Source organism: Rattus norvegicus, chromosome 8, assembly GCF_036323735.1.
Source record: "Rattus norvegicus strain BN/NHsdMcwi chromosome 8, GRCr8, whole genome shotgun sequence".
Classification (NCBI taxonomy): domain Eukaryota; kingdom Metazoa; phylum Chordata; class Mammalia; order Rodentia; family Muridae; genus Rattus; species Rattus norvegicus.
In genome coordinates, this window is record NC_086026.1 from 29,151,828 (window position 1) to 29,175,826 (window position 23,999).

A 23,999-nucleotide genomic window follows, 5' to 3' on the forward strand; every position below is an offset into this window, starting at 1 on the left:
TCCCTGCCTTTCCTATAATCATCTGAATATTCCCCTGCCTGCCTTTCCTATAATCATCTGAATATTCCCTGCCTTTCCTATAATCATCTGAATATTCCCCTGCCTGCCTTTCCTATAATCATCTGAATATTCCCCTGCCTTTCCTATAATCATCTGAATATTCCCTGCCTTTCCTATAATCATCTGAATATCCCCTGCCTTTCCTATAATCATCTGAATATCCCCTGCCTTTCCTATAATCATCTGAATATTCCCTGCCTTTCCTACAATCATCTGAATATTCCCTGCCTTTCCTACAATCATCTGAATATTCCCCTGCCTTTCCTATAATCATCTGAATATTCCCCTGCCTGCCTTTCCTATAATCATCTGAATATTCCCTGCCTTTCCTATAATCATCTGAATATTCCCCTGCCTGCCTTTCCTATAATCATCTGAATATTCCCTGCCTTTCCTATAATCACCTGAATATTCCCCTGCCTTTCCTATAATCATCTGAATATTCCCCTGCCTTTCCTATAATCATCTGAATATCCCCTGCCTTTCCTATAATCATCTGAATATCCCCTGCCTTTCCTATAATCATCTGAATATCCCCTGCCTTTCCTATAATCATCTGAATATCCCCTGCCTTTCCTATAATCATCTGAATATTCCCTGCCTTTCCTATAATCATCTGAATATTCCCCTGCCTGCCTTTCCTATAATCATCTGAATATTCCCTGCCTTTCCTATAATCACCTGAATATTCCCCTGCCTTTCCTATAATCATCTGAATATTCCCCTGCCTGCCTTTCCTATAATCATCTGAATATTCCCTGCCTTTCCTATAATCATCTGAATATTCCCTGCCTTTCCTACAATCATCTGAATATTCCCTGCCTTTCCTACAATCATCTGAATATTCCCCTGCCTTTCCTATAATCATCTGAATATTCCCCTGCCTGCCTTTCCTATAATCATCTGAATATTCCCTGCCTTTCCTATAATCATCTGAATATTCCCTGCCTTTCCTATAATCATCTGAATATTCCCCTGCCTTTCCTATAATCATCTGAATATCCCCTGCCTTTCCTATAATCATCTGAATATCCCCTGCCTGCCTTTCCTATAATCATCTGAATATCCCCTGCCTTTCCTATAATCATCTGAATATCCCCTGCCTTTCCTATAATCATCTGAATATCCCCTGCCTTTCCTATAATCATCTGAATATCCCCTGCCTGCCTTTCCTATAATCATCTGAATATCCCCTGCCTTTCCTATAATCATCTGAATATCCCCTGCCTGCCTTTCCTATAATCATCTGAATATCCCCTGCCTTTCCTATAATCATCTGAATATCCCCTGCCTTTCCTATAATCATCTGAATATCCCCTGCCTTTCCTATAATCATCTGAATATCCCCTGCCTGCCTTTCCTATAATCATCTGAATATCCCCTGCCTGCCTTTCCTATAATCATCTGAATATTCCCTGCCTTTCCTATAATCATCTGAATATCCCCTGCCTGCCTTTCCTATAATCATCTGAATATCCCCTGCCTGCCTTTCCTATAATCATCTGAATATCCCCTGCCTTTCCTATAATCATCTGAATATCCCCTGCCTTTCCTATAATCATCTGAATATCCCCTGCCTGCCTTTCCTATAATCATCTGAATATTCCCTGCCTTTCCTATAATCATCTGAATATCCCCTGCCTGCCTTTCCTATAATCATCTGAATATCCCCTGCCTGCCTTTCCTATAATCATCTGAATATCCCCTGCCTTTCCTATAATCATCTGAATATCCCCTGCCTTTCCTATAATCATCTGAATATCCCCTGCCTGCCTTTCCTATAATCATCTGAATATCCCCTGCCTGCCTTTCCTATAATCATCTGAATATCCCCTGCCTTTCCTATAATCATCTGAATATCCCCTGCCTTTCCTATAATCATCTGAATATCCCCTGCCTTTCCTATAATCATCTGAATATCCCCTGCCTTTCCTATAATCATCTGAATATTCCCTGCCTTTCCTATAATCACCTGAATATTCCCCTGCCTTTCCTATAATCATCTGAATATTCCCCTGCCTGCCTTTCCTATAATCATCTGAATATTCCCTGCCTTTCCTATAATCATCTGAATATTCCCTGCCTTTCCTACAATCATCTGAATATTCCCTGCCTTTCCTACAATCATCTGAATATTCCCCTGCCTTTCCTATAATCATCTGAATATTCCCCTGCCTGCCTTTCCTATAATCATCTGAATATTCCCTGCCTTTCCTATAATCATCTGAATATTCCCTGCCTTTCCTATAATCATCTGAATATTCCCCTGCCTGCCTTTCCTATAATCATCTGAATATTCCCTGCCTTTCCTATAATCATCTGAATATTCCCCTGCCTGCCTTTCCTATAATCATCTGAATATTCCCTGCCTTTCCTATAATCATCTGAATATTCCCCTGCCTGCCTTTCCTATAATCATCTGAATATTCCCCTGCCTTTCCTATAATCATCTGAATATTCCCTGCCTTTCCTATAATCATCTGAATATCCCCTGCCTTTCCTATAATCATCTGAATATCCCCTGCCTTTCCTATAATCATCTGAATATTCCCTGCCTTTCCTACAATCATCTGAATATTCCCTGCCTTTCCTACAATCATCTGAATATTCCCCTGCCTTTCCTATAATCATCTGAATATTCCCCTGCCTGCCTTTCCTATAATCATCTGAATATTCCCTGCCTTTCCTATAATCATCTGAATATTCCCCTGCCTGCCTTTCCTATAATCATCTGAATATTCCCTGCCTTTCCTATAATCACCTGAATATTCCCCTGCCTTTCCTATAATCATCTGAATATTCCCCTGCCTTTCCTATAATCATCTGAATATCCCCTGCCTTTCCTATAATCATCTGAATATCCCCTGCCTTTCCTATAATCATCTGAATATCCCCTGCCTTTCCTATAATCATCTGAATATCCCCTGCCTTTCCTATAATCATCTGAATATTCCCTGCCTTTCCTATAATCATCTGAATATTCCCCTGCCTGCCTTTCCTATAATCATCTGAATATTCCCTGCCTTTCCTATAATCACCTGAATATTCCCCTGCCTTTCCTATAATCATCTGAATATTCCCCTGCCTGCCTTTCCTATAATCATCTGAATATTCCCTGCCTTTCCTATAATCATCTGAATATTCCCTGCCTTTCCTACAATCATCTGAATATTCCCTGCCTTTCCTACAATCATCTGAATATTCCCCTGCCTTTCCTATAATCATCTGAATATTCCCCTGCCTGCCTTTCCTATAATCATCTGAATATTCCCTGCCTTTCCTATAATCATCTGAATATTCCCTGCCTTTCCTATAATCATCTGAATATTCCCCTGCCTTTCCTATAATCATCTGAATATCCCCTGCCTTTCCTATAATCATCTGAATATCCCCTGCCTGCCTTTCCTATAATCATCTGAATATCCCCTGCCTTTCCTATAATCATCTGAATATCCCCTGCCTTTCCTATAATCATCTGAATATCCCCTGCCTTTCCTATAATCATCTGAATATCCCCTGCCTGCCTTTCCTATAATCATCTGAATATCCCCTGCCTTTCCTATAATCATCTGAATATCCCCTGCCTGCCTTTCCTATAATCATCTGAATATCCCCTGCCTTTCCTATAATCATCTGAATATCCCCTGCCTTTCCTATAATCATCTGAATATCCCCTGCCTTTCCTATAATCATCTGAATATCCCCTGCCTGCCTTTCCTATAATCATCTGAATATCCCCTGCCTGCCTTTCCTATAATCATCTGAATATTCCCTGCCTTTCCTATAATCATCTGAATATCCCCTGCCTGCCTTTCCTATAATCATCTGAATATCCCCTGCCTGCCTTTCCTATAATCATCTGAATATCCCCTGCCTTTCCTATAATCATCTGAATATCCCCTGCCTTTCCTATAATCATCTGAATATTCCCCTGCCTGCCTTTCCTATAATCATCTGAATATTCCCTGCCTTTCCTATAATCATCTGAATATTCCCTGCCTTTCCTATAATCATCTGAATATTCCCCTGCCTTTCCTATAATCATCTGAATATCCCCTGCCTTTCCTATAATCATCTGAATATCCCCTGCCTGCCTTTCCTATAATCATCTGAATATCCCCTGCCTTTCCTATAATCATCTGAATATCCCCTGCCTTTCCTATAATCATCTGAATATCCCCTGCCTTTCCTATAATCATCTGAATATCCCCTGCCTGCCTTTCCTATAATCATCTGAATATCCCCTGCCTTTCCTATAATCATCTGAATATCCCCTGCCTGCCTTTCCTATAATCATCTGAATATCCCCTGCCTTTCCTATAATCATCTGAATATCCCCTGCCTTTCCTATAATCATCTGAATATCCCCTGCCTTTCCTATAATCATCTGAATATCCCCTGCCTGCCTTTCCTATAATCATCTGAATATTCCCTGCCTTTCCTATAATCATCTGAATATCCCCTGCCTGCCTTTCCTATAATCATCTGAATATCCCCTGCCTGCCTTTCCTATAATCATCTGAATATCCCCTGCCTTTCCTATAATCATCTGAATATCCCCTGCCTTTCCTATAATCATCTGAATATCCCCTGCCTGCCTTTCCTATAATCATCTGAATATCCCCTGCCTTTCCTATAATCATCTGAATATCCCCTGCCTGCCTTTCCTATAATCATCTGAATATCCCCTGCCTTTCCTATAATCATCTGAATATTCCCTGCCTTTCCTATAATCATCTGAATATCCCCTGCCTGCCTTTCCTATAATCATCTGAATATCCCCTGCCTGCCTTTCCTATAATCATCTGAATATCCCCTGCCTTTCCTATAATCATCTGAATATCCCCTGCCTGCCTTTCCTATAATCATCTGAATATCCCCTGCCTGCCTTTCCTATAATCATCTGAATATCCCCTGCCTTTCCTATAATCATCTGAATATCCCCTGCCTTTCCTATAATCATCTGAATATCCCCTGCCTTTCCTATAATCATCTGAATATCCCCTGCCTGCCTTTCCTATAATCATCTGAATATTCCCTGCCTTTCCTATAATCATCTGAATATCCCCTGCCTGCCTTTCCTATAATCATCTGAATATCCCCTGCCTGCCTTTCCTATAATCATCTGAATATCCCCTGCCTTTCCTATAATCATCTGAATATCCCCTGCCTGCCTTTCCTATAATCATCTGAATATCCCCTGCCTGCCTTTCCTATAATCATCTGAATATCCCCTGCCTTTCCTATAATCATCTGAATATCCCCTGCCTGCCTTTCCTATAATCATCTGAATATCCCCTGCCTTTCCTATAATCATCTGAATATCCCCTGCCTGCCTTTCCTATAATCATCTGAATATCCCCTGCCTTTCCTATAATCATCTGAATATTCCCTGCCTTTCCTATAATCATCTGAATATCCCCTGCCTGCCTTTCCTATAATCATCTGAATATCCCCTGCCTGCCTTTCCTATAATCATCTGAATATTCCCTGCCTTTCCTATAATCATCTGAATATCCCCTGCCTGCCTTTCCTATAATCATCTGAATATTCCCTGCCTTTCCTATAATCATCTGAATATTCCCTGCCTTTCCTATAATCATCTGAATATCCCCTGCCTGCCTTTCCTATAATCATCTGAATATCCCCTGCCTGCCTGTCCTATAATCATCTGAATATCCCCTGCCTGCCTTTCCTATAATCATCTGAATATTCCCTGCCTTTCCTATAATCATCTGAATATCCCCTGCCTGCCTTTCCTATAATCATCTGAATATCCCCTGCCTGCCTTTCCTATAATCATCTGAATATCCCCTGCCTGCCTTTCCTACAATCGCCCTCCCTCCCCTCTTAGAGGCTGTTCCACTTTGTGCCAGCAGGTCGCAGGGCAGATCAGAGGAAAGCTGAGCAGCTCTTTTCAAGTGATTCTCAGAAAATAAAATCTATTTTTCATGTACTAGAAGGACCCTGCTTACACTGACCATGGTCAGTCACAGACATTTATACTCTGCCGTCACACCCACCTACAGCAGGAAACAGGGATGTCGAGCCTGTAACTGATTTAAAAACCTTACATCATCGAGACTTGGAATGAAAACTAACAATTGTACTATGGAGGGAGAGGCAGGCAGATCTCTGAGTTCAAGTCCAGCCTGGTCTACAGATCCTAGTTCCAGGACAGCCAGGGCTACCCAGAGAAACTCTCAAATAATCAATCAATCAAACAAACAAACAAGTAAAATACCCCTCCCCCCATGACTGTGGTGGTTTGAATAGGAATGGCCTCCTAGATTCGAGTGCTTAGTCACCAGGACTGTAACTGTTAAAGGGTGTGTCTTGCTGAAGAAAATGGGGGAGAGGGCGGCAGCAACTTTGAGATTTCAAATACTCAGGCCTCGGCCCAGTGTTTCTCTCTTTCTGTTCCCCTCTGATCCTGATGTAGAACTCACAGTTCCGTCTCTAACACTGCGTCTTCCTGCATGCTACCATACTTTCTGCCATGACAATAAACTCTGGAACCGCGGGCTGACCCCAATAAAATGCTTTCCTTCATAAACATTGCTGGTCATGGCGTCTCTTCACAGCGATAGCAACCCTAACTAAGATGATAATCAAAGTACAGTGCTTTTACCGGGTCTGTGTCATTCTCACCTTAGACTTGGACGCCTTCTTCTTCTTCTCAGGGCCTGAGGAATCTTTCTTTTGTACCTATATACAAATCCAAAACATAATACCTTACAATATGGTATCACTAAGGAAATACATTACTGAACATTGCAGAAAGTTTTAACTGCTTACCAAGCTGTAAACTTCAACATTTATTTCAAAGTCATTGGAAACATCATTCCTACGGGGGAAAAGAGCATTAAATAAAATTGTAATAAAAACCTAAAGTTATACCTTTAAAAAATAATGTACAAACAGTATTACAGACTCAAAGTAAAAGACTCCATTGGATTTTAAAGAAATATAAGAAAAACTGTCAAGAATAATAATAAAAGCACATTTTTTCTTAAAACACAACCTAGAAATATTTGCTATAAAGATCAAGTCTTTCTAAAATCTCTAGGGCTGGAGAGATGGCTTAGCAGTTATGAGAACTGACTGCTCTTCCAGAGGTCCTGAGTTCAATTCCCAGCAACCACATGTCTGTAATGGATCCGACGCCCTCTTCTGGTGTATGTGAAGACAGCAACAGTGTGCTCACATACATAAGGCTGGTAAGGTAAGAGCACTTGGAACCAGGCCTGCACAACTGCTCAAGCTCTTTCCCAAGAGCTTCATGGTGGAAGGAGAGCAGTGACTTCCACAGCTGGGCCCCTCTGTTCCTCATGCCTGTGCTGCTGCCTGCAGGCAATTTGAGATGTTTCTAAAATAAATAATGGTAATATTTGTTTCGGGCCCTGGGACAAGGGAATAAGGTGCCTATCTCACATGGCAAAGCAGAGCTGACCTCCAGATTCTCCCAGCATCCCTCAGTCCCTACCTGGCATACCCTGCCTCCAACCCTGAGTTTTCCAGCCTAACACCTAGGGATCAATCTCTCTCCCTTCCCCACTTCCTCTCCTCACCTTCTCTTCTCTCTACACTAACACCCTTTCTCTCTCCCCCCTCTACACCCCTCCCCCCTTTTCCCCTTGGAGACTTCCCTGGCCTCAGTCCTTGGGGCTAGTGAAATTGCCCATCTGAGAGCAACTTCACAATAAACATGTCTTGAATTGGCTCATTTCACCAGTAAAGAAACTTTCTTCCCCGTCCCTGGGTCTGCTTTGGTGTGTAAAATACGCACCTCAGTCCCTTCTCCCAGAGTCTGAAATCAAATAACTAACAATAAAGGCAGAAATAATTTTCAAATTAGATTTTGACTGTAGTTTTAAAAATATGTATTTGGTACTAATTATCTTTTTGTTGATACTAAAATACTGTTACAGCTGGGAGAGGTGGTGCACACCTTTAATCCCAGCACTTGGTAGATAGGCAAAGACAGACAGATAGATCTCTGAGTTCTAGGCCAGCCTGGTCTACAAAGGTACTTCTAGGACAGCCAGGGCTACCACAGAGAAACACTTTCAAAAACCAAAAAGAAAAGAAAACATAAAATAAAATATTGTTGTGTTTTTTAGATTATCTATAAAAGTAATAGCACAAAATATTGAAGTACTACATATACTGGATATCTATAGTCACAAAAAATATCAATTAAAAATAACTCAGAAAGAAGAGTTATACTAAACAACTGAAAACTGGATTATCTGTTCATATCTAAAAACTAAGAGGGGCCCAGGAGATGGCTCAGCAGTTGAGTGGGGTCTGCCACACAAGCCTAGCAACCTAAGTTCAATACTGAGAACTCACAGAGGAGAGAACAGTCTAGTTCAATACCGAGAACTCACAGAGGAGAGAACAGTCTGCAGGGTTATCCTCTAACTTCTACACACCAGCTCTGACCACAAGCCCACATGCTCATCTCACGCATGTACGTCATTACACAATGATAATAACGGTAAGTACATTTTTAAAGATTTAATTATTTTATTGTGTGCGTGCCTTGCCTACATGTATGTCTGGGTACCACAGGCATGCAGTGGCTGCAGAAGTAAGAAGAGGGCACTAGATTCTCTGGGATGAAGGTATTGGGAAACAACCCGGTCCTCTGGAGAAACAGCCTATGTTATTAACCCTTGTGCCATTTCTCCAGTGCCTTACAAATGAATTTAAATAATGATGACGACAACAACGACGATGATGGTGATTGTGATGATGATTATCATCATCATAATTTGGGAGAGGTGCTCACAAGGGCTCGTCTCTCTCTCTCTCTCTCTTTTTTTTTTTTTTTCAGAGCTGGGGACTGAACCCGGGCCTTGTGCTTGCTAGGCAAGCGCTCTACCACTGAGCTAAATCCCCAACCCCAGGGCTCGTCTCTTCTGAGACCTTGGCAGATGGTTATAGGAGGAGAGACATTTGTTTTAATGGGGTGATCACCGATAGGCTGTCCATGCTCCTGTAAGCAATCCTAGAGAAAACTCATTGGCTAGCACACGAGGCCCTGGGTTTGATTTCCAACACTACCAAAAAGAAAGAAAGGGCTGAAGGTAGAAGGAGACAGCTGAGGAGAAAGAAGGGAATCAGAGGAGTGAGATGAGACAAGAGAGGGGAGTGGGGACCAAAAATATACTATATACAGGGATGAAAATGTCATGAGGTTATGTATGCTAATAAAATACTGCATTAATTCTAAGTTAATAAACACATGTAAATAGATTTTAAATACTATAAAAGTCTGGGATATCGCTTGCTGATACAACAGGTTTAGCATAAACAAAGCCCTTAGTTCCACCTCACGCAGTATAACAGAAAACAAGATCATAAATGCCACTCAGATGCTGAGTCTGTCTTAACTCTGTTAAGAAACTATGTCTGCATCATGAGCTGCTCAATCTACTTACAGGGTAAACGTGGTGGGGAATGTCAGGGCATCACCACTAAGAGAGTTTGCAGTACTTGCTAATGGGGTGGCCACCATCTGCTCAGCCCCAGCTTTTAGCATAATTAAGTAGTAGTAATTCGATGACTCTGTAAGAACAGATCACAGTGAAATCACACTTAGCACTCTGGAAGACCAGAGGCATACTGCCATCAACACACACAAGATTTAACTCTCAAAACAAAAAGCTAAGAAAGTCTGCTACCTACTGTCCGGGAATAAGCATCAACGCCTGCTAACCACAGGAAGCGAACACTTCCACTCTCACTCCTCACCTGCTATGACCGAGCAAGCAGAGGTACTTAGCACACACCTCCAGAGGGTAAACTATATGACTTGTTGTTTCAAACTTGAGGTTTAAGACCCACTGAAGATATTTAGGGATAATAGTTAATAAAAACATGATTTATTATTCACTATTTATTACTTCATAAATATATCTTGAATACTAAGTTACTAAGTTTTCTGCACTTAAAATCAAGCAACAGCAAAAATTATAACGTAAATAAGCTCATTCCTACAATAATACTCAAACTTTCTCTTCACTTGTTTGAAAACAAAACTCATTCTCTAATCCTGGCTGGCCTTGAATTTGAGGAAATACACTTTTGAAATCTTCCCAAATTCTGGAATTATAAGCATGAGTCATCACATCAAATCCACTGAATGTTTAAAAAATGTTTTTTTAAAGTCCTAGTGACTCACACATGTATAGCAACACTGTATCATCAACCTCAGCCCTACCCCTTTTAAGTTTGTTTTGAAACAAAGGTGTCACTAAGCTGTCAGGTCTGGCCTTGAGCTGATAGCTTCTATCCAGCTGCCCAAAGCTGAGATCCCAAGGTTATTCCAGCAGGTTCCACTGAAGGCTCAAACATTCACAGGCCTATTCTTATTTTCCCTAGAACCCTGTTTCCAGAGTCTGCTGCCCACGTGACTCCCGTGTGATTTAGTAAACTGGATAACAACTTTGAGACAGTAATGTCATTCTTTCGTGCGTTGGTACTGTGTCTGCAAACTTTCCCCTAATGGTCTTATTCAAATATCTTTATATAAGGAATGAAGACGTAAGATGGACATTTTGTATCGTAAAGCATAATTTCCTTATGTCTTTCTCAAGTAAATCTGTCTGGGTAAACTCCTCGATTTGCCATGAGATCAGACTCATACCTGGCTTTTGCGCGGTGCTGCAGACAAACTCTGCCTTCAGAGGCAGGCAGATCTCTGACAAGGTGACTGACCCTTTAGATGGGGCAAATCCACTCTGGGATGCGACAGCGGTCTTGTTTCTCCTCTGAGGTCCTTCACTCTTCAGCTTATTCAGTTCGTCAATCAGAAGTGCTCTTTTCTCAGCTGTGAACATAAAACATGCAAGTAAACATTCCCAACACTAAATCTGAAGTGAGAGCCAAGTCAGGAAAATTCACTGAAAAGGGAACTGAGCGAGAGAACAGACACAAGCAGTTGCTGTTCCTCTGAGGGAACTGTAGGGTAGAGTCTCATTTCCTAGTCTGTTTCCAAACTGCTCATGACACATCAGCGTTTCATTGCTTTTCTTATACGGCATCGCCTTCCCACCTGGGCCAGCTCGGTTTTCACACTAGCTGCAGGCAGACAGGAATGCGCATGCGCGTGTTCAAATCCCCTAGCGCTCGCGATCCAGGCATCACACGTACTTGCAATCAGAAGGAGCCTTTCTGCCTCAGCTTCTTCCAGGGATCCTTTCCCGTGCTCTTCATCAACACAGCAGTTGAGAGCCTGGCTGGCCTGATAGATCACTGTCTGCTGCAAATTTATGTCATTATTGAGTTCCTGGTGAAATCACAGAAAGAAGAAAATTCATGTTTTTAATCACCATTACCACTACCACTTTTATTTAATCTGACTGCATAATTTCCAAAATTTTTAGAAAGTCAAAATCAGTTTTACTATGAGTTTTTGGATCACAGATTCTTAAACTGTGGGTCACATAACTGTGAGCATCACAAAAACATGTAACAGTAAAGGGTTCTGGACAAAACCAAACGTTAACTCAAGCTGGGTGGCAGTGGTGGCACACGACTCTAATCCCAGCACTAGGGAGGCAGAGGCAGGTGGATCTCTGTGAGTTTAAGGCCTGCCTGGTCTACATAACAAGCCCGGGACAGCTAAGATTACACCGTGAGACCCTGTCTCAAAACAGCTCAAGGGCTGGAGAGACGGCTCAGTGGTTAAGAGCACTGACTGCTCTTCCAGAGGTCCTGAGTTCAAATCCCAGCACCCACATGGTGGCTCACAACCGTCTGTAATGGGATCTGATGTCGTCTTCTGGTGTGTCTAAGACAGCTACAGTGTACTTATATATATTAAATAAATAAATAAATCTAAAAAAAAAACTCAAAACAAACACATAAATAACACAATGACCTAATATTTTCCTATTACTGTTCCTTATTAATAATAACTTTAAATCATAGTGCACATGTGGACTTTAAAACTGCTGTTGTGCTGACCTGAGTTCCATATAAAATGACATTCAGTGACGGGCTGGGGATTGGTAAGCTGGCAAAAGCGTCTGCAGCACAAGCCTTAGTACCTGAGTTCGAATCCCAAGTTCCCATAGAGAAAGCACAACCAAACAGAAAACAATGTTTTCCTTGGTGAAACCCCTTGAAGAGCACAGTAAGTCTCACACATTTCCATCATCCAACCAAGAGTTATTCTATGTTGGCAGGGGAGGGGTGCTGGGGATTGAAGAGGGCCTCACATATGCGTGCTAGACAATCACTGCACCACAGAGTTGCAGACCCCACTGCAGTCACTCAGGTTGAGATTAGAAGGGCTGCGAGCTCACAGTCAAGTTCCAAACAGTCCAAAATATCTTCCCACGCCAGAGCATACCTGCATTTTTTGTTTGATATTAACTTGACCAGAAAAGACACCATTCTTTTCACTCAATTTTGAAGTAACATCTTCCTTTCGAACAATCACTTGCTTTATGGAAGGGCGTTCTGTTTCTTTGAATCTTTGAGACCTATATGCATCAATGCTTCAGGGAAAAAAAATGTTACTGTTAGAAATCCAGGAACTGCTCTTGCTCTCTTCTCTTCTCTTCCCTGCCCTGCCCTCGTGCCCTCTTTGTCCCTGTCCCTTCTCTCGCCATCCTCCCCCTTCCCTCCACGTGCCCATGGCCGGCCTTTGTTCCTCCCCTCTTCTACTCTTCTCCTCTCATTAAACCTCTCCATGTGGAAAAAAAGAAATCCAGGAACAATACTCTCTGAAGCCTGCCAATAGGAGCTGAACTTTATACTGAAAACATCTGCCATCGTCCCCATACGAAGTATCCTTCAGGAAAAGTGAAACTGATAGGTGTGACCCCAGCCAGGCTGCTAATTCCACTCAGTGGCTGACTTCCTGCTCGGCATGCTGAGGCCCTGGCTCAATCCCCAGGGCCACAAAAGTTATCCCAACCTTACACAGAGACACTGTAAACACACCTACATTGTAACATTCCTCCTGCCAATCTAAACCAACACAGGGAGGGGAGACCTTTCCCAAACAGCCATACCTGTAAAGAAGGTCCCGGTCCTCAGAACTGAGGCTGTCACCAGATTCGGCTCGGGGGACACGAGTTCTTTGGAATTTTCCTGGTTTGGGACTTGGAGCACTCAGGCTAGAGTCTCTCAATTCCAACTCAGGTGAAGAAATTACATTCTAAGAAAAGTAAGACAGTAAATGAGATATTAGACTGTTTCCAGCCTTGCTCTGCTTTGTTTTCATTTAAGAGACACCATGATCTTCACCATCACCTAGGCTAGCCTCCAGCTCTTGATCTTCTTGCCACAACCTCCTGACGCCCAGGGCTACAGAAGTTTTGAATGAACAATATGGATCCTAAATAATACTTCATTGGAGTCTGAAACATAATTCTTTTCTGCTATTAGGAAATATACATCTAACAAGTCTACTGACTATAATAAAAACAAGAGAATAGATTAAACTCCTACACAGTAACTGGATAGAACAAGTCAGCAAAGCGATGAGGGACAGTGAGCCTGCAGGACTATTGCTTGCTCTGTCCATGGAAAAGGCCCTGTTCTTCACAAAGCCAGACCGAATGTCACAGAACCAAGCTTCAAAAGCTAAACTGGGGACTGGAGAGATGACTCAATGGTTAAGAGCAATGGCTGTTTTTCTAGAGGACTACGGTTCAATTCCCAGCACCCACAATCACCATGTCCAGTCACAGTACACACACATGAAGCATAGATAAACACTCAGGGGAAACACACAACACATACAATAAAAATGCAGAAAAAAAAACTATTTTAGGTTGAACCAATTGACCCACAAAGTTTTGCCTCATGCCATACTCAACTGACTTCTACTTAAGCAACTCCCATTTATCCGAACATCTCAACCTTTTTTGCAGGAACAAGCATCCACAACCAGCAAGATACAAAAGTGCTTTCAAGTTTTGTTGAATCCTAAAGCACAGATGCTTGTCAACAGGATAAAAAACTTACTTCTCATTGACAAAAATGTGTTAATTATAACAGTTCCTATATTGACTAAAAAAGATGTACTTGGTCCTGTATAAAGTCTTAAAAAGTTCGAGAATTGAAGTTACAATTCTTGTTGACATTGACCTATCAACAAATACAAGGCTAGCCTGTTTACAAGAAAACAAAAAAACCACACACACACAAAACAACCAAACCAAGTTTTTAAAGAAAAGTATCTCGGGGCTGGAGAGACGGCTCAGTGGTTAAGAGCACTGACCGCTCTTCCAGAGGTGCGGAGTTCAGTTCCCAGCAACCACATGGTGGCTCACAAGCATCTGCAATGGGATCTGATGCCCTCTTCTGGTGTGTCTGAAGACAGCTACAATGTACTTATATATAATAAATAAATAAAATCTTAAAAAAAAAGAAAAGTATCTCTAATTGACTGTACATGAAGCCCTTATCTGGCTTCAATGGGAGAGGAAGTGCCTAGCCTCACAGAGACTTGAAGTGCCAGGGTTGGGGGATTCCCAGGGGGGCTCCTACCTGGTCAGAAGAGAAGGGGAGGAAGGAGTGGAAAGGATTGTGGGAGGGGTGGCCAGGAGGGGGGCAATGAGCAAGATGTAAAGTGAATAAATAAAAAAATAAAAATCTTTTTAAAAAGTTACATCTAATTGAGGCCATCCCCAGAGCTGGTTCCTAAGTTTAGGGTGATGTGATTAACAGAAGTTAGGACTCAGTGGGTGTCAGTTATATTTATGGTCCTAAATATAATTGTGATTTAATAATTACATCAGTCCTAGAATGTAGGGGCTGCTGCTGACTTTGTTTAACAGCTGAGAGAATCATGTCATAGAGAGATCACAATTATAAGACCCTACAATCAGGATTTGCGCCCAAATAGCATGCTTGTTATAATATGTTAATGTTTACCTGAGGTCCTAAGAAACCACTAGGAGGTTTACGTTCTAAACAAATCCTATCAGATTTACAAAACCATGGCTACATTGCCAAATTCGTATTTATGAAAAGTGGAGGAGATATGCAGTCTTACTGAGTTTGCTTTCCTATGATCTGGAGTGAGGATAGTCTTTTCTTTTCTTTTTTTTTTTTTTTTGGTTCTTTTTTTCAGAGCTGGGGACCGAACCCAGGGCCTTGCGCTTCCTAGGCAAGCGCTCTACCACTGAGCTAAATCCCCAACCCCAAGGACAGCCTTTTCTTACCTGTAGATTCACCACGCCGACCGTCTGAGCCAGCGGAGCAAGTAAAGACATTGAGGAGATATTCAGCACATCTTCCTGCTCCTCGCTGCTTTCCGTTCCCACTTGGTCCATCTCCTCTTGGCTCTTTTCCACGTCCAGTTCCCCTTCCTCTAGGACGTCACTGAAGATGTCGTTAATGACCTTGGAGCTGTTGATATCCTCATCGTCCACACTCATCTCTACTTCATGCACTGCTTCTGGAAAAGATTTCAGTGGGGAGATAGCACGCTGAGTCTTCATGCTTCCTAAAACAGTTACCCTAAGAAAAATCACTTCCTAACAACGAAGTAGAGAGGACAACCTCCAATGTACATAAAATCAAAGTAAGGCTGGACTCTCCTCATATTTAAAAAGTTCCAAAATAGGGGCTGGAGAGATGGCTCAGTGGTTAAGAGCACTGACTGCTCTTCCAGAGATCCTGAGTTCAATTCCCAGCAACCACATGGTGGCTCACAGCCATCCGTAATGGGATCCGATGTCCTCTTCTGGTGTGCGTGAAGACAGCTACAGTGTACTCATATACATAAAATAATAAATAAATTTAAAAAAAAATTCCAAAATATTTTCCAAGATATAAAGATTAGATCTACAAAAAAAAAATGAACTTAATGCTTTGAATATTGGTGAAAGTTTTAAGCAGGAACACAAGATTCTAACTTTCAAAAAATATTTTTTCAAGGACTAGACAGCTAGCTTGGTTTGTACTATACCAGGACTCAAATTTGATTCCTAGCACCCACAACAGGCAGCTCAATGACCTGTAAATCCAGATCGAGGCACCTACAGTCATGTGAACACACCCACCACACACAGACACAATTTAAAAATAAATCTCTCCCAACAGTGGTGGAGCGCATCTCTGATCCCAGGACTGAGAGGAAGCAGAGGAGGTAGATATCGGAGTTCAAGGCTAGCCTGGTCTATAAAGAGAGTTCCAGGACAGCCAAGGCTACAGAGAAACCCTGTCTCAAATACATACATACATACATACATACATACATACATATCCATCCATCCATCCATACATACATAGATAAATAAATAATTGATAAAAATAAGCCTTTTCTACAGTTAGGGGTGCTCTTTCACACAGCAGTCCGTTCAGGAAAACACTGAACACCAATGGGTAATTTTGACAGAGTAAACTAACAGTAACCATTAACAGTACCACATCTTAAGCTACAGTATTTCTTAGTTTGAAAACAAAAGTATTTTGAAATCATGGGACATTTAAAAGAACAACATTATCCTTATATTACTGCATTACATGAGTCTAGAGCCAGAAAGAAATAAAGACTAAACCAACCAGTCTTCTGCTCAACCTCCGGGTCTGATGCTACTTTTAAGGACTTCTCCTCTTCTAAAAACAATGTTATTTTCAAAGGGCTGGACTTTGTCATTTCGCTTTCAGTGGAACCTAAAAAATGTTTAGAAAAAACAAATTAGTGTGTGTGTGTGTGTGTGTGTGTGTGTGTGTGTGTGTGTGTATGCCCATATGTGCACATATGCCAGAAAAATAGCCTGAAATGTAAAATCATGGAGTCATAAATCTTTATTGCCACGCTGTGTCATTATTTTAAAATATTTAAATCTAGAAATAAAGAACTACTCTCTGTTTTCTCATAACCTCCTGTTTTCCTCCCCACGAAAAAAGAAAAAGGACGCCAATATTATGCGTTATTTTTTATTCAGACTATTTCATAATTAGTTTTTGCCTTAAGTAAGATTGTCAACAAAATCACAAAGTTTAGGACCAGAAGGGGACGACCTCGTGTAGTAAGACCAGGCAGGTCTGAGGAGCCCTCAGTGAACAGCCGGAGATGGAAGACCGAGAACGTCCCTCCACGACTGGAAACGTAAAGCAAGCCTGCTCACCCTACTCAAGTTAACATGTTTTAAAAACATTATAAAAGTCGTCCAAATTAAAACAGAATTACAACTACTTCTGCTCATAGATGGCATCATCTAATGTTGACAATCCTGAACACGCCACCAAAAAAAGAGAAAAGAATTAAAGAAAGACGTGTGGCAAGTAATAAGTTAGTAAGTACGGCAAAGTTAAAAGAGACAGCATCAACAAAGGGGCACGGCTCACACCTGGCATCCTAAACTTCATGAGGCTATCACAGGATTAGTGAATTCAAGGATATCCTGGGCTACATAGTAACTTCTAGGCAGCACAGGCTAGAGAGCATAATAGTCTGAAAGGTGCCAAAAATACACACATACATCCACACAAACAGTAATCATCTGGAAAGAAAGAATCAAAATCAATTCCATGATAGCAACACCCACAAAGGGGAGCGGGGATGCCACTCAGCAGTGCTGCCTGCACTCAGGAAGCTGGAGCGCTCATCACCGTCAGCACCGCAGCAGACCCCGTGTGGGGTGCACACCTGCAATCCCAGCACTTGGAAGTGGAGGGAGAAGGATCAGAAGTTCAAGGGGATCCTTGACTACAACTTTGGCTAGATGAGAAGCATCAAGAAGACCACACTCGACCAAAGAGTCAAACAAATTGTATCTTAAAGGCAACAAAGTTCTGCTAAAGGGATGTAGCTGCTTGTATTCTAATAGCAATTATGTTTGCAAGGGAGGGTCACCCCATAGCTCCTGGGAACCTGCCTACAGTTAATTCTGATTGGTAAATAAAAATGCCAGCAGCCAATAGCTGGGGAGGAAAGATGGGGGTGGGGGAGGGGGTGGGGATTTAGGGTTGCTTGGGCTTAGGACCGAGGGAAGCAGGAAGAGAGAGATGCCATACCTGAGGTGTGTACAGAAAGAAGCAGAGCTGCCATGCAAGGGGGCTGAGAGAACGCAGCCCAGAGGGCTGCTCAGTGGGGTCAAGAACAGCCTAGATGGAACACAGAAATTAGTAGGTAGTGACTCAGAGTCACCGGCGGGAGGTGGGATCTAAGTGCTGGAGGTTAGGCAGCTGTCCAGCTGCTGTGCTGCTTAGGGCATATTAAAATCTAGAGGTTGTGTTTGTGTCTTTTATTCGGTAACATAAGCCTCGGTAACATAAGCCATTGAGGTGGTAGTGACCCCACACTGGGATTTATTGGTGAATATTAATACTTACTATAAAGGGAAATAAAGACACAAACAGAAGGAAAGATTTAGTAAAAGGCCAGCATGCCACATAATCTGGACACTCAATGCAATCTCTATCAAAAATCTCTTTTCAGGGACAGAAATGTACCCACATATTTATAAAGAATTTAAGGTCTCCTGAATATCAAGACATTGCTGAAAGAGTGCAAAGTTCAAGGATTCATAGTTACTACACAGTTGGGCTCAGCTCAGTGGCACTTTCTCTGCCGTGTACAAAGCACGGAAGACAAACCCTCACGTATTTAAAAAATAGCAAAAAAGGGTTAAATACTTAAATGTAAGATTTAACTGTAAATCCTATTTTTAATAAAAGGATAGGGGAAAGGCTTCATGATGAATTTTCCATAGTTTCCTATATTTAAAACAAACAGAAGAAGTAACAGAAGAAAACAGACATGGAACTACAAGCTTGGCTTTTTCCCTTTAGCAATGCACTCAAGAGCGAGGGCTGAGCCAAGGAAAGACTCTGTAGATCATGTGCTGTAGACCATGTGCATGGAGTTGCCATCCAAAGTCAGAGACAAGCTAACCCACTAAGAACTAAGTAACCTCCCAAAGATAAAATACAAAGGACCACAAAGAACACGGAAAATGTTCACTGTCAGTGTCGAGAAACACAAATAGCACAGTGGGACTTTTATCTTACTCATGTGAAGATGGCTAGTACCCCAAACAAAGATCATCAACAAAACCACTCGAAACTGAAAACAATGTTGGTAAGGAGCAGAAAACCTCAGGGTTTCGTGCAGTTGGAGAACAATGCTCACAGTGCTACCACGATACGACGCAGTGACTCAGCCTGCAGGCCTTCTCCAGAGACTGCAACAGGCACCACACCTGCGGCAGCTGCACAGGGGAGGCGGTGCGCCACGTGTATCCATGGAGAACGGGTAAGCGGCGAGCTACGCGCACACACCATGCCCAGCCTTTACAGCGGCCTCCGTCCACCAGAGCCTCACTTTCCGTGTTTCAGTGACCTGTTGTCAACCAAACCAGGAAATGCACAGGTATACACAGACACATGCTGGACAGTTCTAGTCCAGGAAATGCACAGGTATACACAGACACATGCTGGACAGTTCTGGTCCTGTGAAAACACCTAGGGCATGCAGACAGAAACCTGAGTTCTTAGGGAGTTCAGGTGAAGCCATGGTTTAAGCTTCACCCACAGGATCTCGGGCTGCATCCCTAAAGATAAAGAGGGAATACTGCATGATTCTACTCATGACGTATTTAAAAAAGACAAATTCACAGCAACAAAGTAAAACAGGATGGTGCAGGAAAGAAGTTTTGTTTAATGAGTACAGTTTCACTTTCCGAGATGACAGATTTCTGAAGGCCAATGACACATGAACATATGTAGCACTAATTCAGTGTGGGCCAGCAGTTAAGCTGGTAAAGCTGTTTGGGGTGAGGTCTTGGCTGAGAGAGACAGCGTCTCACTGTGAAGCTCAGGCTTAGTGCTTTCTCCCCCAGAGTTCTGGAGTTCCGGGCATGTGTCGGTCACCATGCTTCCTAAAGCTGGTCCAGTTTATGTGATTCTTTTTATCTCATATCATTAGAATAAAAATTGACAGTTGTAATGGTGTATGCCTTTAATCACAACACTCAGGAAGCAAAAGGCTGAAGAATCTCTTTGAGTTTAAGGCCAAGCTGGTGTAAGAACTCTAGGACACCACAGGGCTACACAGTGAGTTTGTTCCCCCGCTCCCCTCCCCCGCCCCCCGCCCCCCGCCATCCTGTGGGGAGGAAGAAAAGAAAGGAAGGAAGGAAGGAAAAAGTCAGTGTTTATGATAAAGCAAGCATGGCAACTCACACCTGAAATCTGGCACTTGGAACAGTGAGGCAGGTGCGAGGACTGAAACCTCTAGGCTAGCATGGCAGTGCTGAGAACCCCATCCCATGGCAGTGCTGAGAACCCCATCCCATGGCAGTGCTGAGAACCCCATCCCATGGCAGTGCTGAGAACCCCATCCCATGGCAGTGCTGAGAACCCATCCCATGGCAGTGCTGAGAACCCCATCCCATGGCAGTGCTGAGAACCCCATCCCATGGCAGTGCTGAGAACCCCATCCCATGGCAGTGCTGAGAACCCCATCCCATGGCAGTGCTGAGAACCCCATCCCATGGCAGTGCTGAGAACCCCATCCCATGGCAGTGCTGAGAACCCCATCCCATGGCAGTGCTGAGAACCCCATCCCACCCTGGAGAGGTGGAAGCAGAAAGATCTCTATAAATCTGAGGCCAGCATCGTCTACATAGTAAGTTCCAGTACAGCCAGGGTTATGCAGAGAAACCTTGTCTCCAAAACAAACAAACAAACTTCTAGGCTAGTCTGGGTTACACAGTAAGATTCCATCTCCTAAAAGAAAGAGGGGGCAGGGAAATGACAGTGGAATAAAGAGGAAGGAAGAAATGGGGGCTGGGGGGGGTGGAGATAGAAAGGAGAGTAGAGGGGAGGGGAGTAGAAGGGAGGGGAGGAGGGAAAGGGTAAGGCTGTGATGGAGTGCATTTCTCTAGAGCTGTAAGTCAGAACAAAGCCCCTCTCTTTGGGAAGAGGACAACACAGGAGCCAAGAGGGAGTTCTCACCGTGGGAAGAACGAAATGGTAGAAATGAAGAGCTGGGTGAAGAGGCAAACAGCTCTGCCTGCCCACTACACAGCGGCATTCATTCTGAGCCATGTCCAGCCATCTGCTGCAGGGCACGGCTACATCTACACAGCATGGGACACTGACCTGCAGGCTCTGTACCAGAAATCTTCACTGCGGTTGGAGTCTCAGCCACTTTATCTGACACAGAGGTCGACGGGGTGCCTGAGACAATTTGGTGTTTCTTGAGGGGAGAGTTCTGACAGTGAACTTCCTGAAAAAAGCAAATGGAGAGGCAAATTCTATTTCTCAGAATTACAATTCTTAACTATGTTATGAAATGAAATAAGGTTATTATTAAATTAATATTCTATATGTTTTTTGTTTTTTGAGAAGAAATAATATATATTAAAAAGACTCAGGCCAGTGTTAATAATTTCCAGTGTATTAGATTCCAAGTATGTAAAATCTTTAGAAGACTAGAAAGCGAGAAAGAATGAAAACTCATTTCAGAGTTCAGTTTTACACAAACTAAAGTAAAAGCCACACAAAAACAACTTCTGCTGTTGTTATCAGCCCTTGCCTATATATTCTAGAGATAGGTCTGACATGAAGATTCTGTTTAATTATCATCTACTCAAGGATAAAATTCAAAGAAAACAAGGATAAAAACAAGTCTAACAATAAGGAAGAAAGTAAGAAGAAAAGCATGCATTGTTTTATGTGTTTAAAGCTTCAGGACTGACGTGCAGTGTTCTCACTATGCTGTTCTGGCCCTGGGACAGGGAGACAGTCTGGGATGGGCACGCATGGTGGCCCACATCCACGGTCCCAACACTCTGAGGCAGGTGTAACAAAGGCACTGCAACTCAGAAGCCTGCCTGGCGCATACAGTGAGTTGTGGAGCAGGCTGTGCTACCAGCAAAACGAGTCTCAGAAACCCAGAGCACGCTCCATGATTACAGAAATAACAGGAACCATCAGGGTAAGAATAACAGCCGCTATGCACACACAGGCTTAGGATGTGGCTTCTCCCTTACTAAGTATGTCACTGCCTCACCTAGCCCCGCCCCAGCCCCAGTCCTCCACATTAGAACTTATTATTTCTGTTGTCAATGGGAAATCAGGCACAGAGGAGCTAAGGCACTGCATACATGGTTAGTAATTGGCATCCAGGATACAAATCCCCCATCTACTTCCAGATTAGAATGTCTCCCAAATGAGAGGCTTCTGACTCTATGTAACTCTCTGTGCATATAGCTATATAAATTTAAATATATATATATAATTATATAACTATGTATTGTATAGATCTGTAACTCTATACAAATCTGACTGTATAAAATATAGAGTAAAACCTTAAATGTTGTAGACATAGTATTTTTAAGGTGGACAAATCATTTGGGGGAAGGAACTTAAGACAGGACAAGTACACTGCAGAAAAGAGAAAAATGGGCTTCAAAGTACTATTGAGAGAAGAGACTCCGTGCCGTGATACCTGCATCTTAGCTGGCTTACTTAAATGTTTGCTAAGTGACAACTTTAAGAATAGAAAACATTATCCTTTTTCCCAAAGCTTTGGGGGAAAAAAAAAGATCACAACAAAATCAACACACTCTGCTTCCTCTGGCTGTGGTCACTACCAAGAGTGAGAACTGCAAATAAAAGGCAGGGCTGTAGGAGCATAGCGGCTGCTTAGAAGCCCTGGTTTCATGTACCAGAGAGAAAAGAGAAACAACGTTACTAACTTACACAGGTACTGGAAAGATCTGATGATATTGTAAGTGACCAGCAGAGCCCCAGCACATTGCAGAGAGCCAATGTGTATGTATTCTTCTAGTGACCTACTACCCCCATATTATTCTCCCCACTAGTCCGACCTGAACAATGTTGTTGCCTGGTAAACAAACGCCCTCCACTTTTTAGCTGTAATACAAACCCATCTGAACCCCCACAGCATGAGCACAGCACCCCCTTCAGTGTCTTACTAATCGGCTTTTAAAGCTCTTACTCCAAGACCCAACCACTAGAATTCAGTGCACTCCATGAACAAAGGTTCCACTGAAATTTCTTAATATCAACAACTCACAAGTCTCTTCTGTCAACTCCCCAAGGACTTGTCTAGTTCAACACCTGTATCATCAAGGTGGCACCAAGGCTATTCAAGAAATGCCTTGGCCTCTCAGCTGAGGAACATGTCACCTCCAAAATCCTTCACCATCACCCCAACTTAGCCTCCCCTGAAACACTTGGTGCTTCTCCATACACCCCATCCCACCAGTGCTTGTTCTTGCCTCTTGGTCATTTTGTGCTTTTCTTCCTTGTTTCTACCTATTTCCTTACCCTCCACCCAAGGTGGACTTCATGACTCTTCATCGCAGCACTTCCCAATGACTTCAGTTTGTTCATTTCTCACAAACACCTAGACCTCTTATCTCAGAAAACCCTACCCAGGACCAACCAACATTCCTCAAGTCTACACACCGCTCTGGCTATACCTGTGCAGTTTGGTTATAATATAAATGCATGGTTTCATGGCCTGTGGAGATTTGAACGAGAACGCCTCACAGAACGCCTCACAGACTCGTGTTTTTGAACCATGGCTCCCAGCTGTGTGCACTGTTGGGGGTGTTTGGAACCTTTAGGGTATGGAGCCTTGCTGAGGCAGTATGTCACTGAGAATAGCCTCACCCTACTTGCTGTTGTTTCCTGTTTGTGAGTGAATTGTGACTGGAGCTCCTGCCTCCATATGTCTTTGACTACTGCCATGTTGCGACATGGCACAACCGCCCACAACCCACCTTGGCCTGTGGAACTGTTTCAGAACAACCCTGTCTTCCTTGTCTTCCTTGGCCCGTGGAACTGTTTCAGAACAACCCTGTCTTCCTTAAGCTGCTTTCTGTCATGGTGTTTTATCACAGCATCAGAAAAGTAACTGACCCAGACTGAATCTCTGGCCTACTGTCTGGACCCCTTGTTCCCAGGAGTTTCACCTGCCATGC

At 42.8% G+C, this 23,999-nt stretch overlaps 1 protein-coding gene across 2 annotated transcripts in view; it reads right to left on the reverse strand.

The window, feature by feature from the left end:
• Nucleotides 1-23,999, reverse strand: part of Anln (anillin, actin binding protein) — a 63,292-nt gene that overhangs the window by 17,606 nt on the left and 21,687 nt on the right. For both annotated transcript variants that reach the window (NM_001427480.1, XM_039082267.2), the window contains exons 8-17: nucleotides 21,145-21,271; nucleotides 16,600-16,710; nucleotides 15,255-15,490; nucleotides 13,095-13,240; nucleotides 12,428-12,575; nucleotides 11,224-11,359; nucleotides 10,718-10,900; nucleotides 9,510-9,636; nucleotides 6,859-6,907; nucleotides 6,712-6,768 (exon numbers count right to left, since the gene is read on the reverse strand). In NM_001427480.1, the coding sequence (NP_001414409.1) occupies nucleotides 6,712-6,768; nucleotides 6,859-6,907; nucleotides 9,510-9,636; nucleotides 10,718-10,900; nucleotides 11,224-11,359; nucleotides 12,428-12,575; nucleotides 13,095-13,240; nucleotides 15,255-15,490; nucleotides 16,600-16,710; nucleotides 21,145-21,271 (1,320 nt within the window). The remainder of the gene's footprint in view (nucleotides 1-6,711; nucleotides 6,769-6,858; nucleotides 6,908-9,509; nucleotides 9,637-10,717; nucleotides 10,901-11,223; nucleotides 11,360-12,427; nucleotides 12,576-13,094; nucleotides 13,241-15,254; nucleotides 15,491-16,599; nucleotides 16,711-21,144; nucleotides 21,272-23,999) is intronic.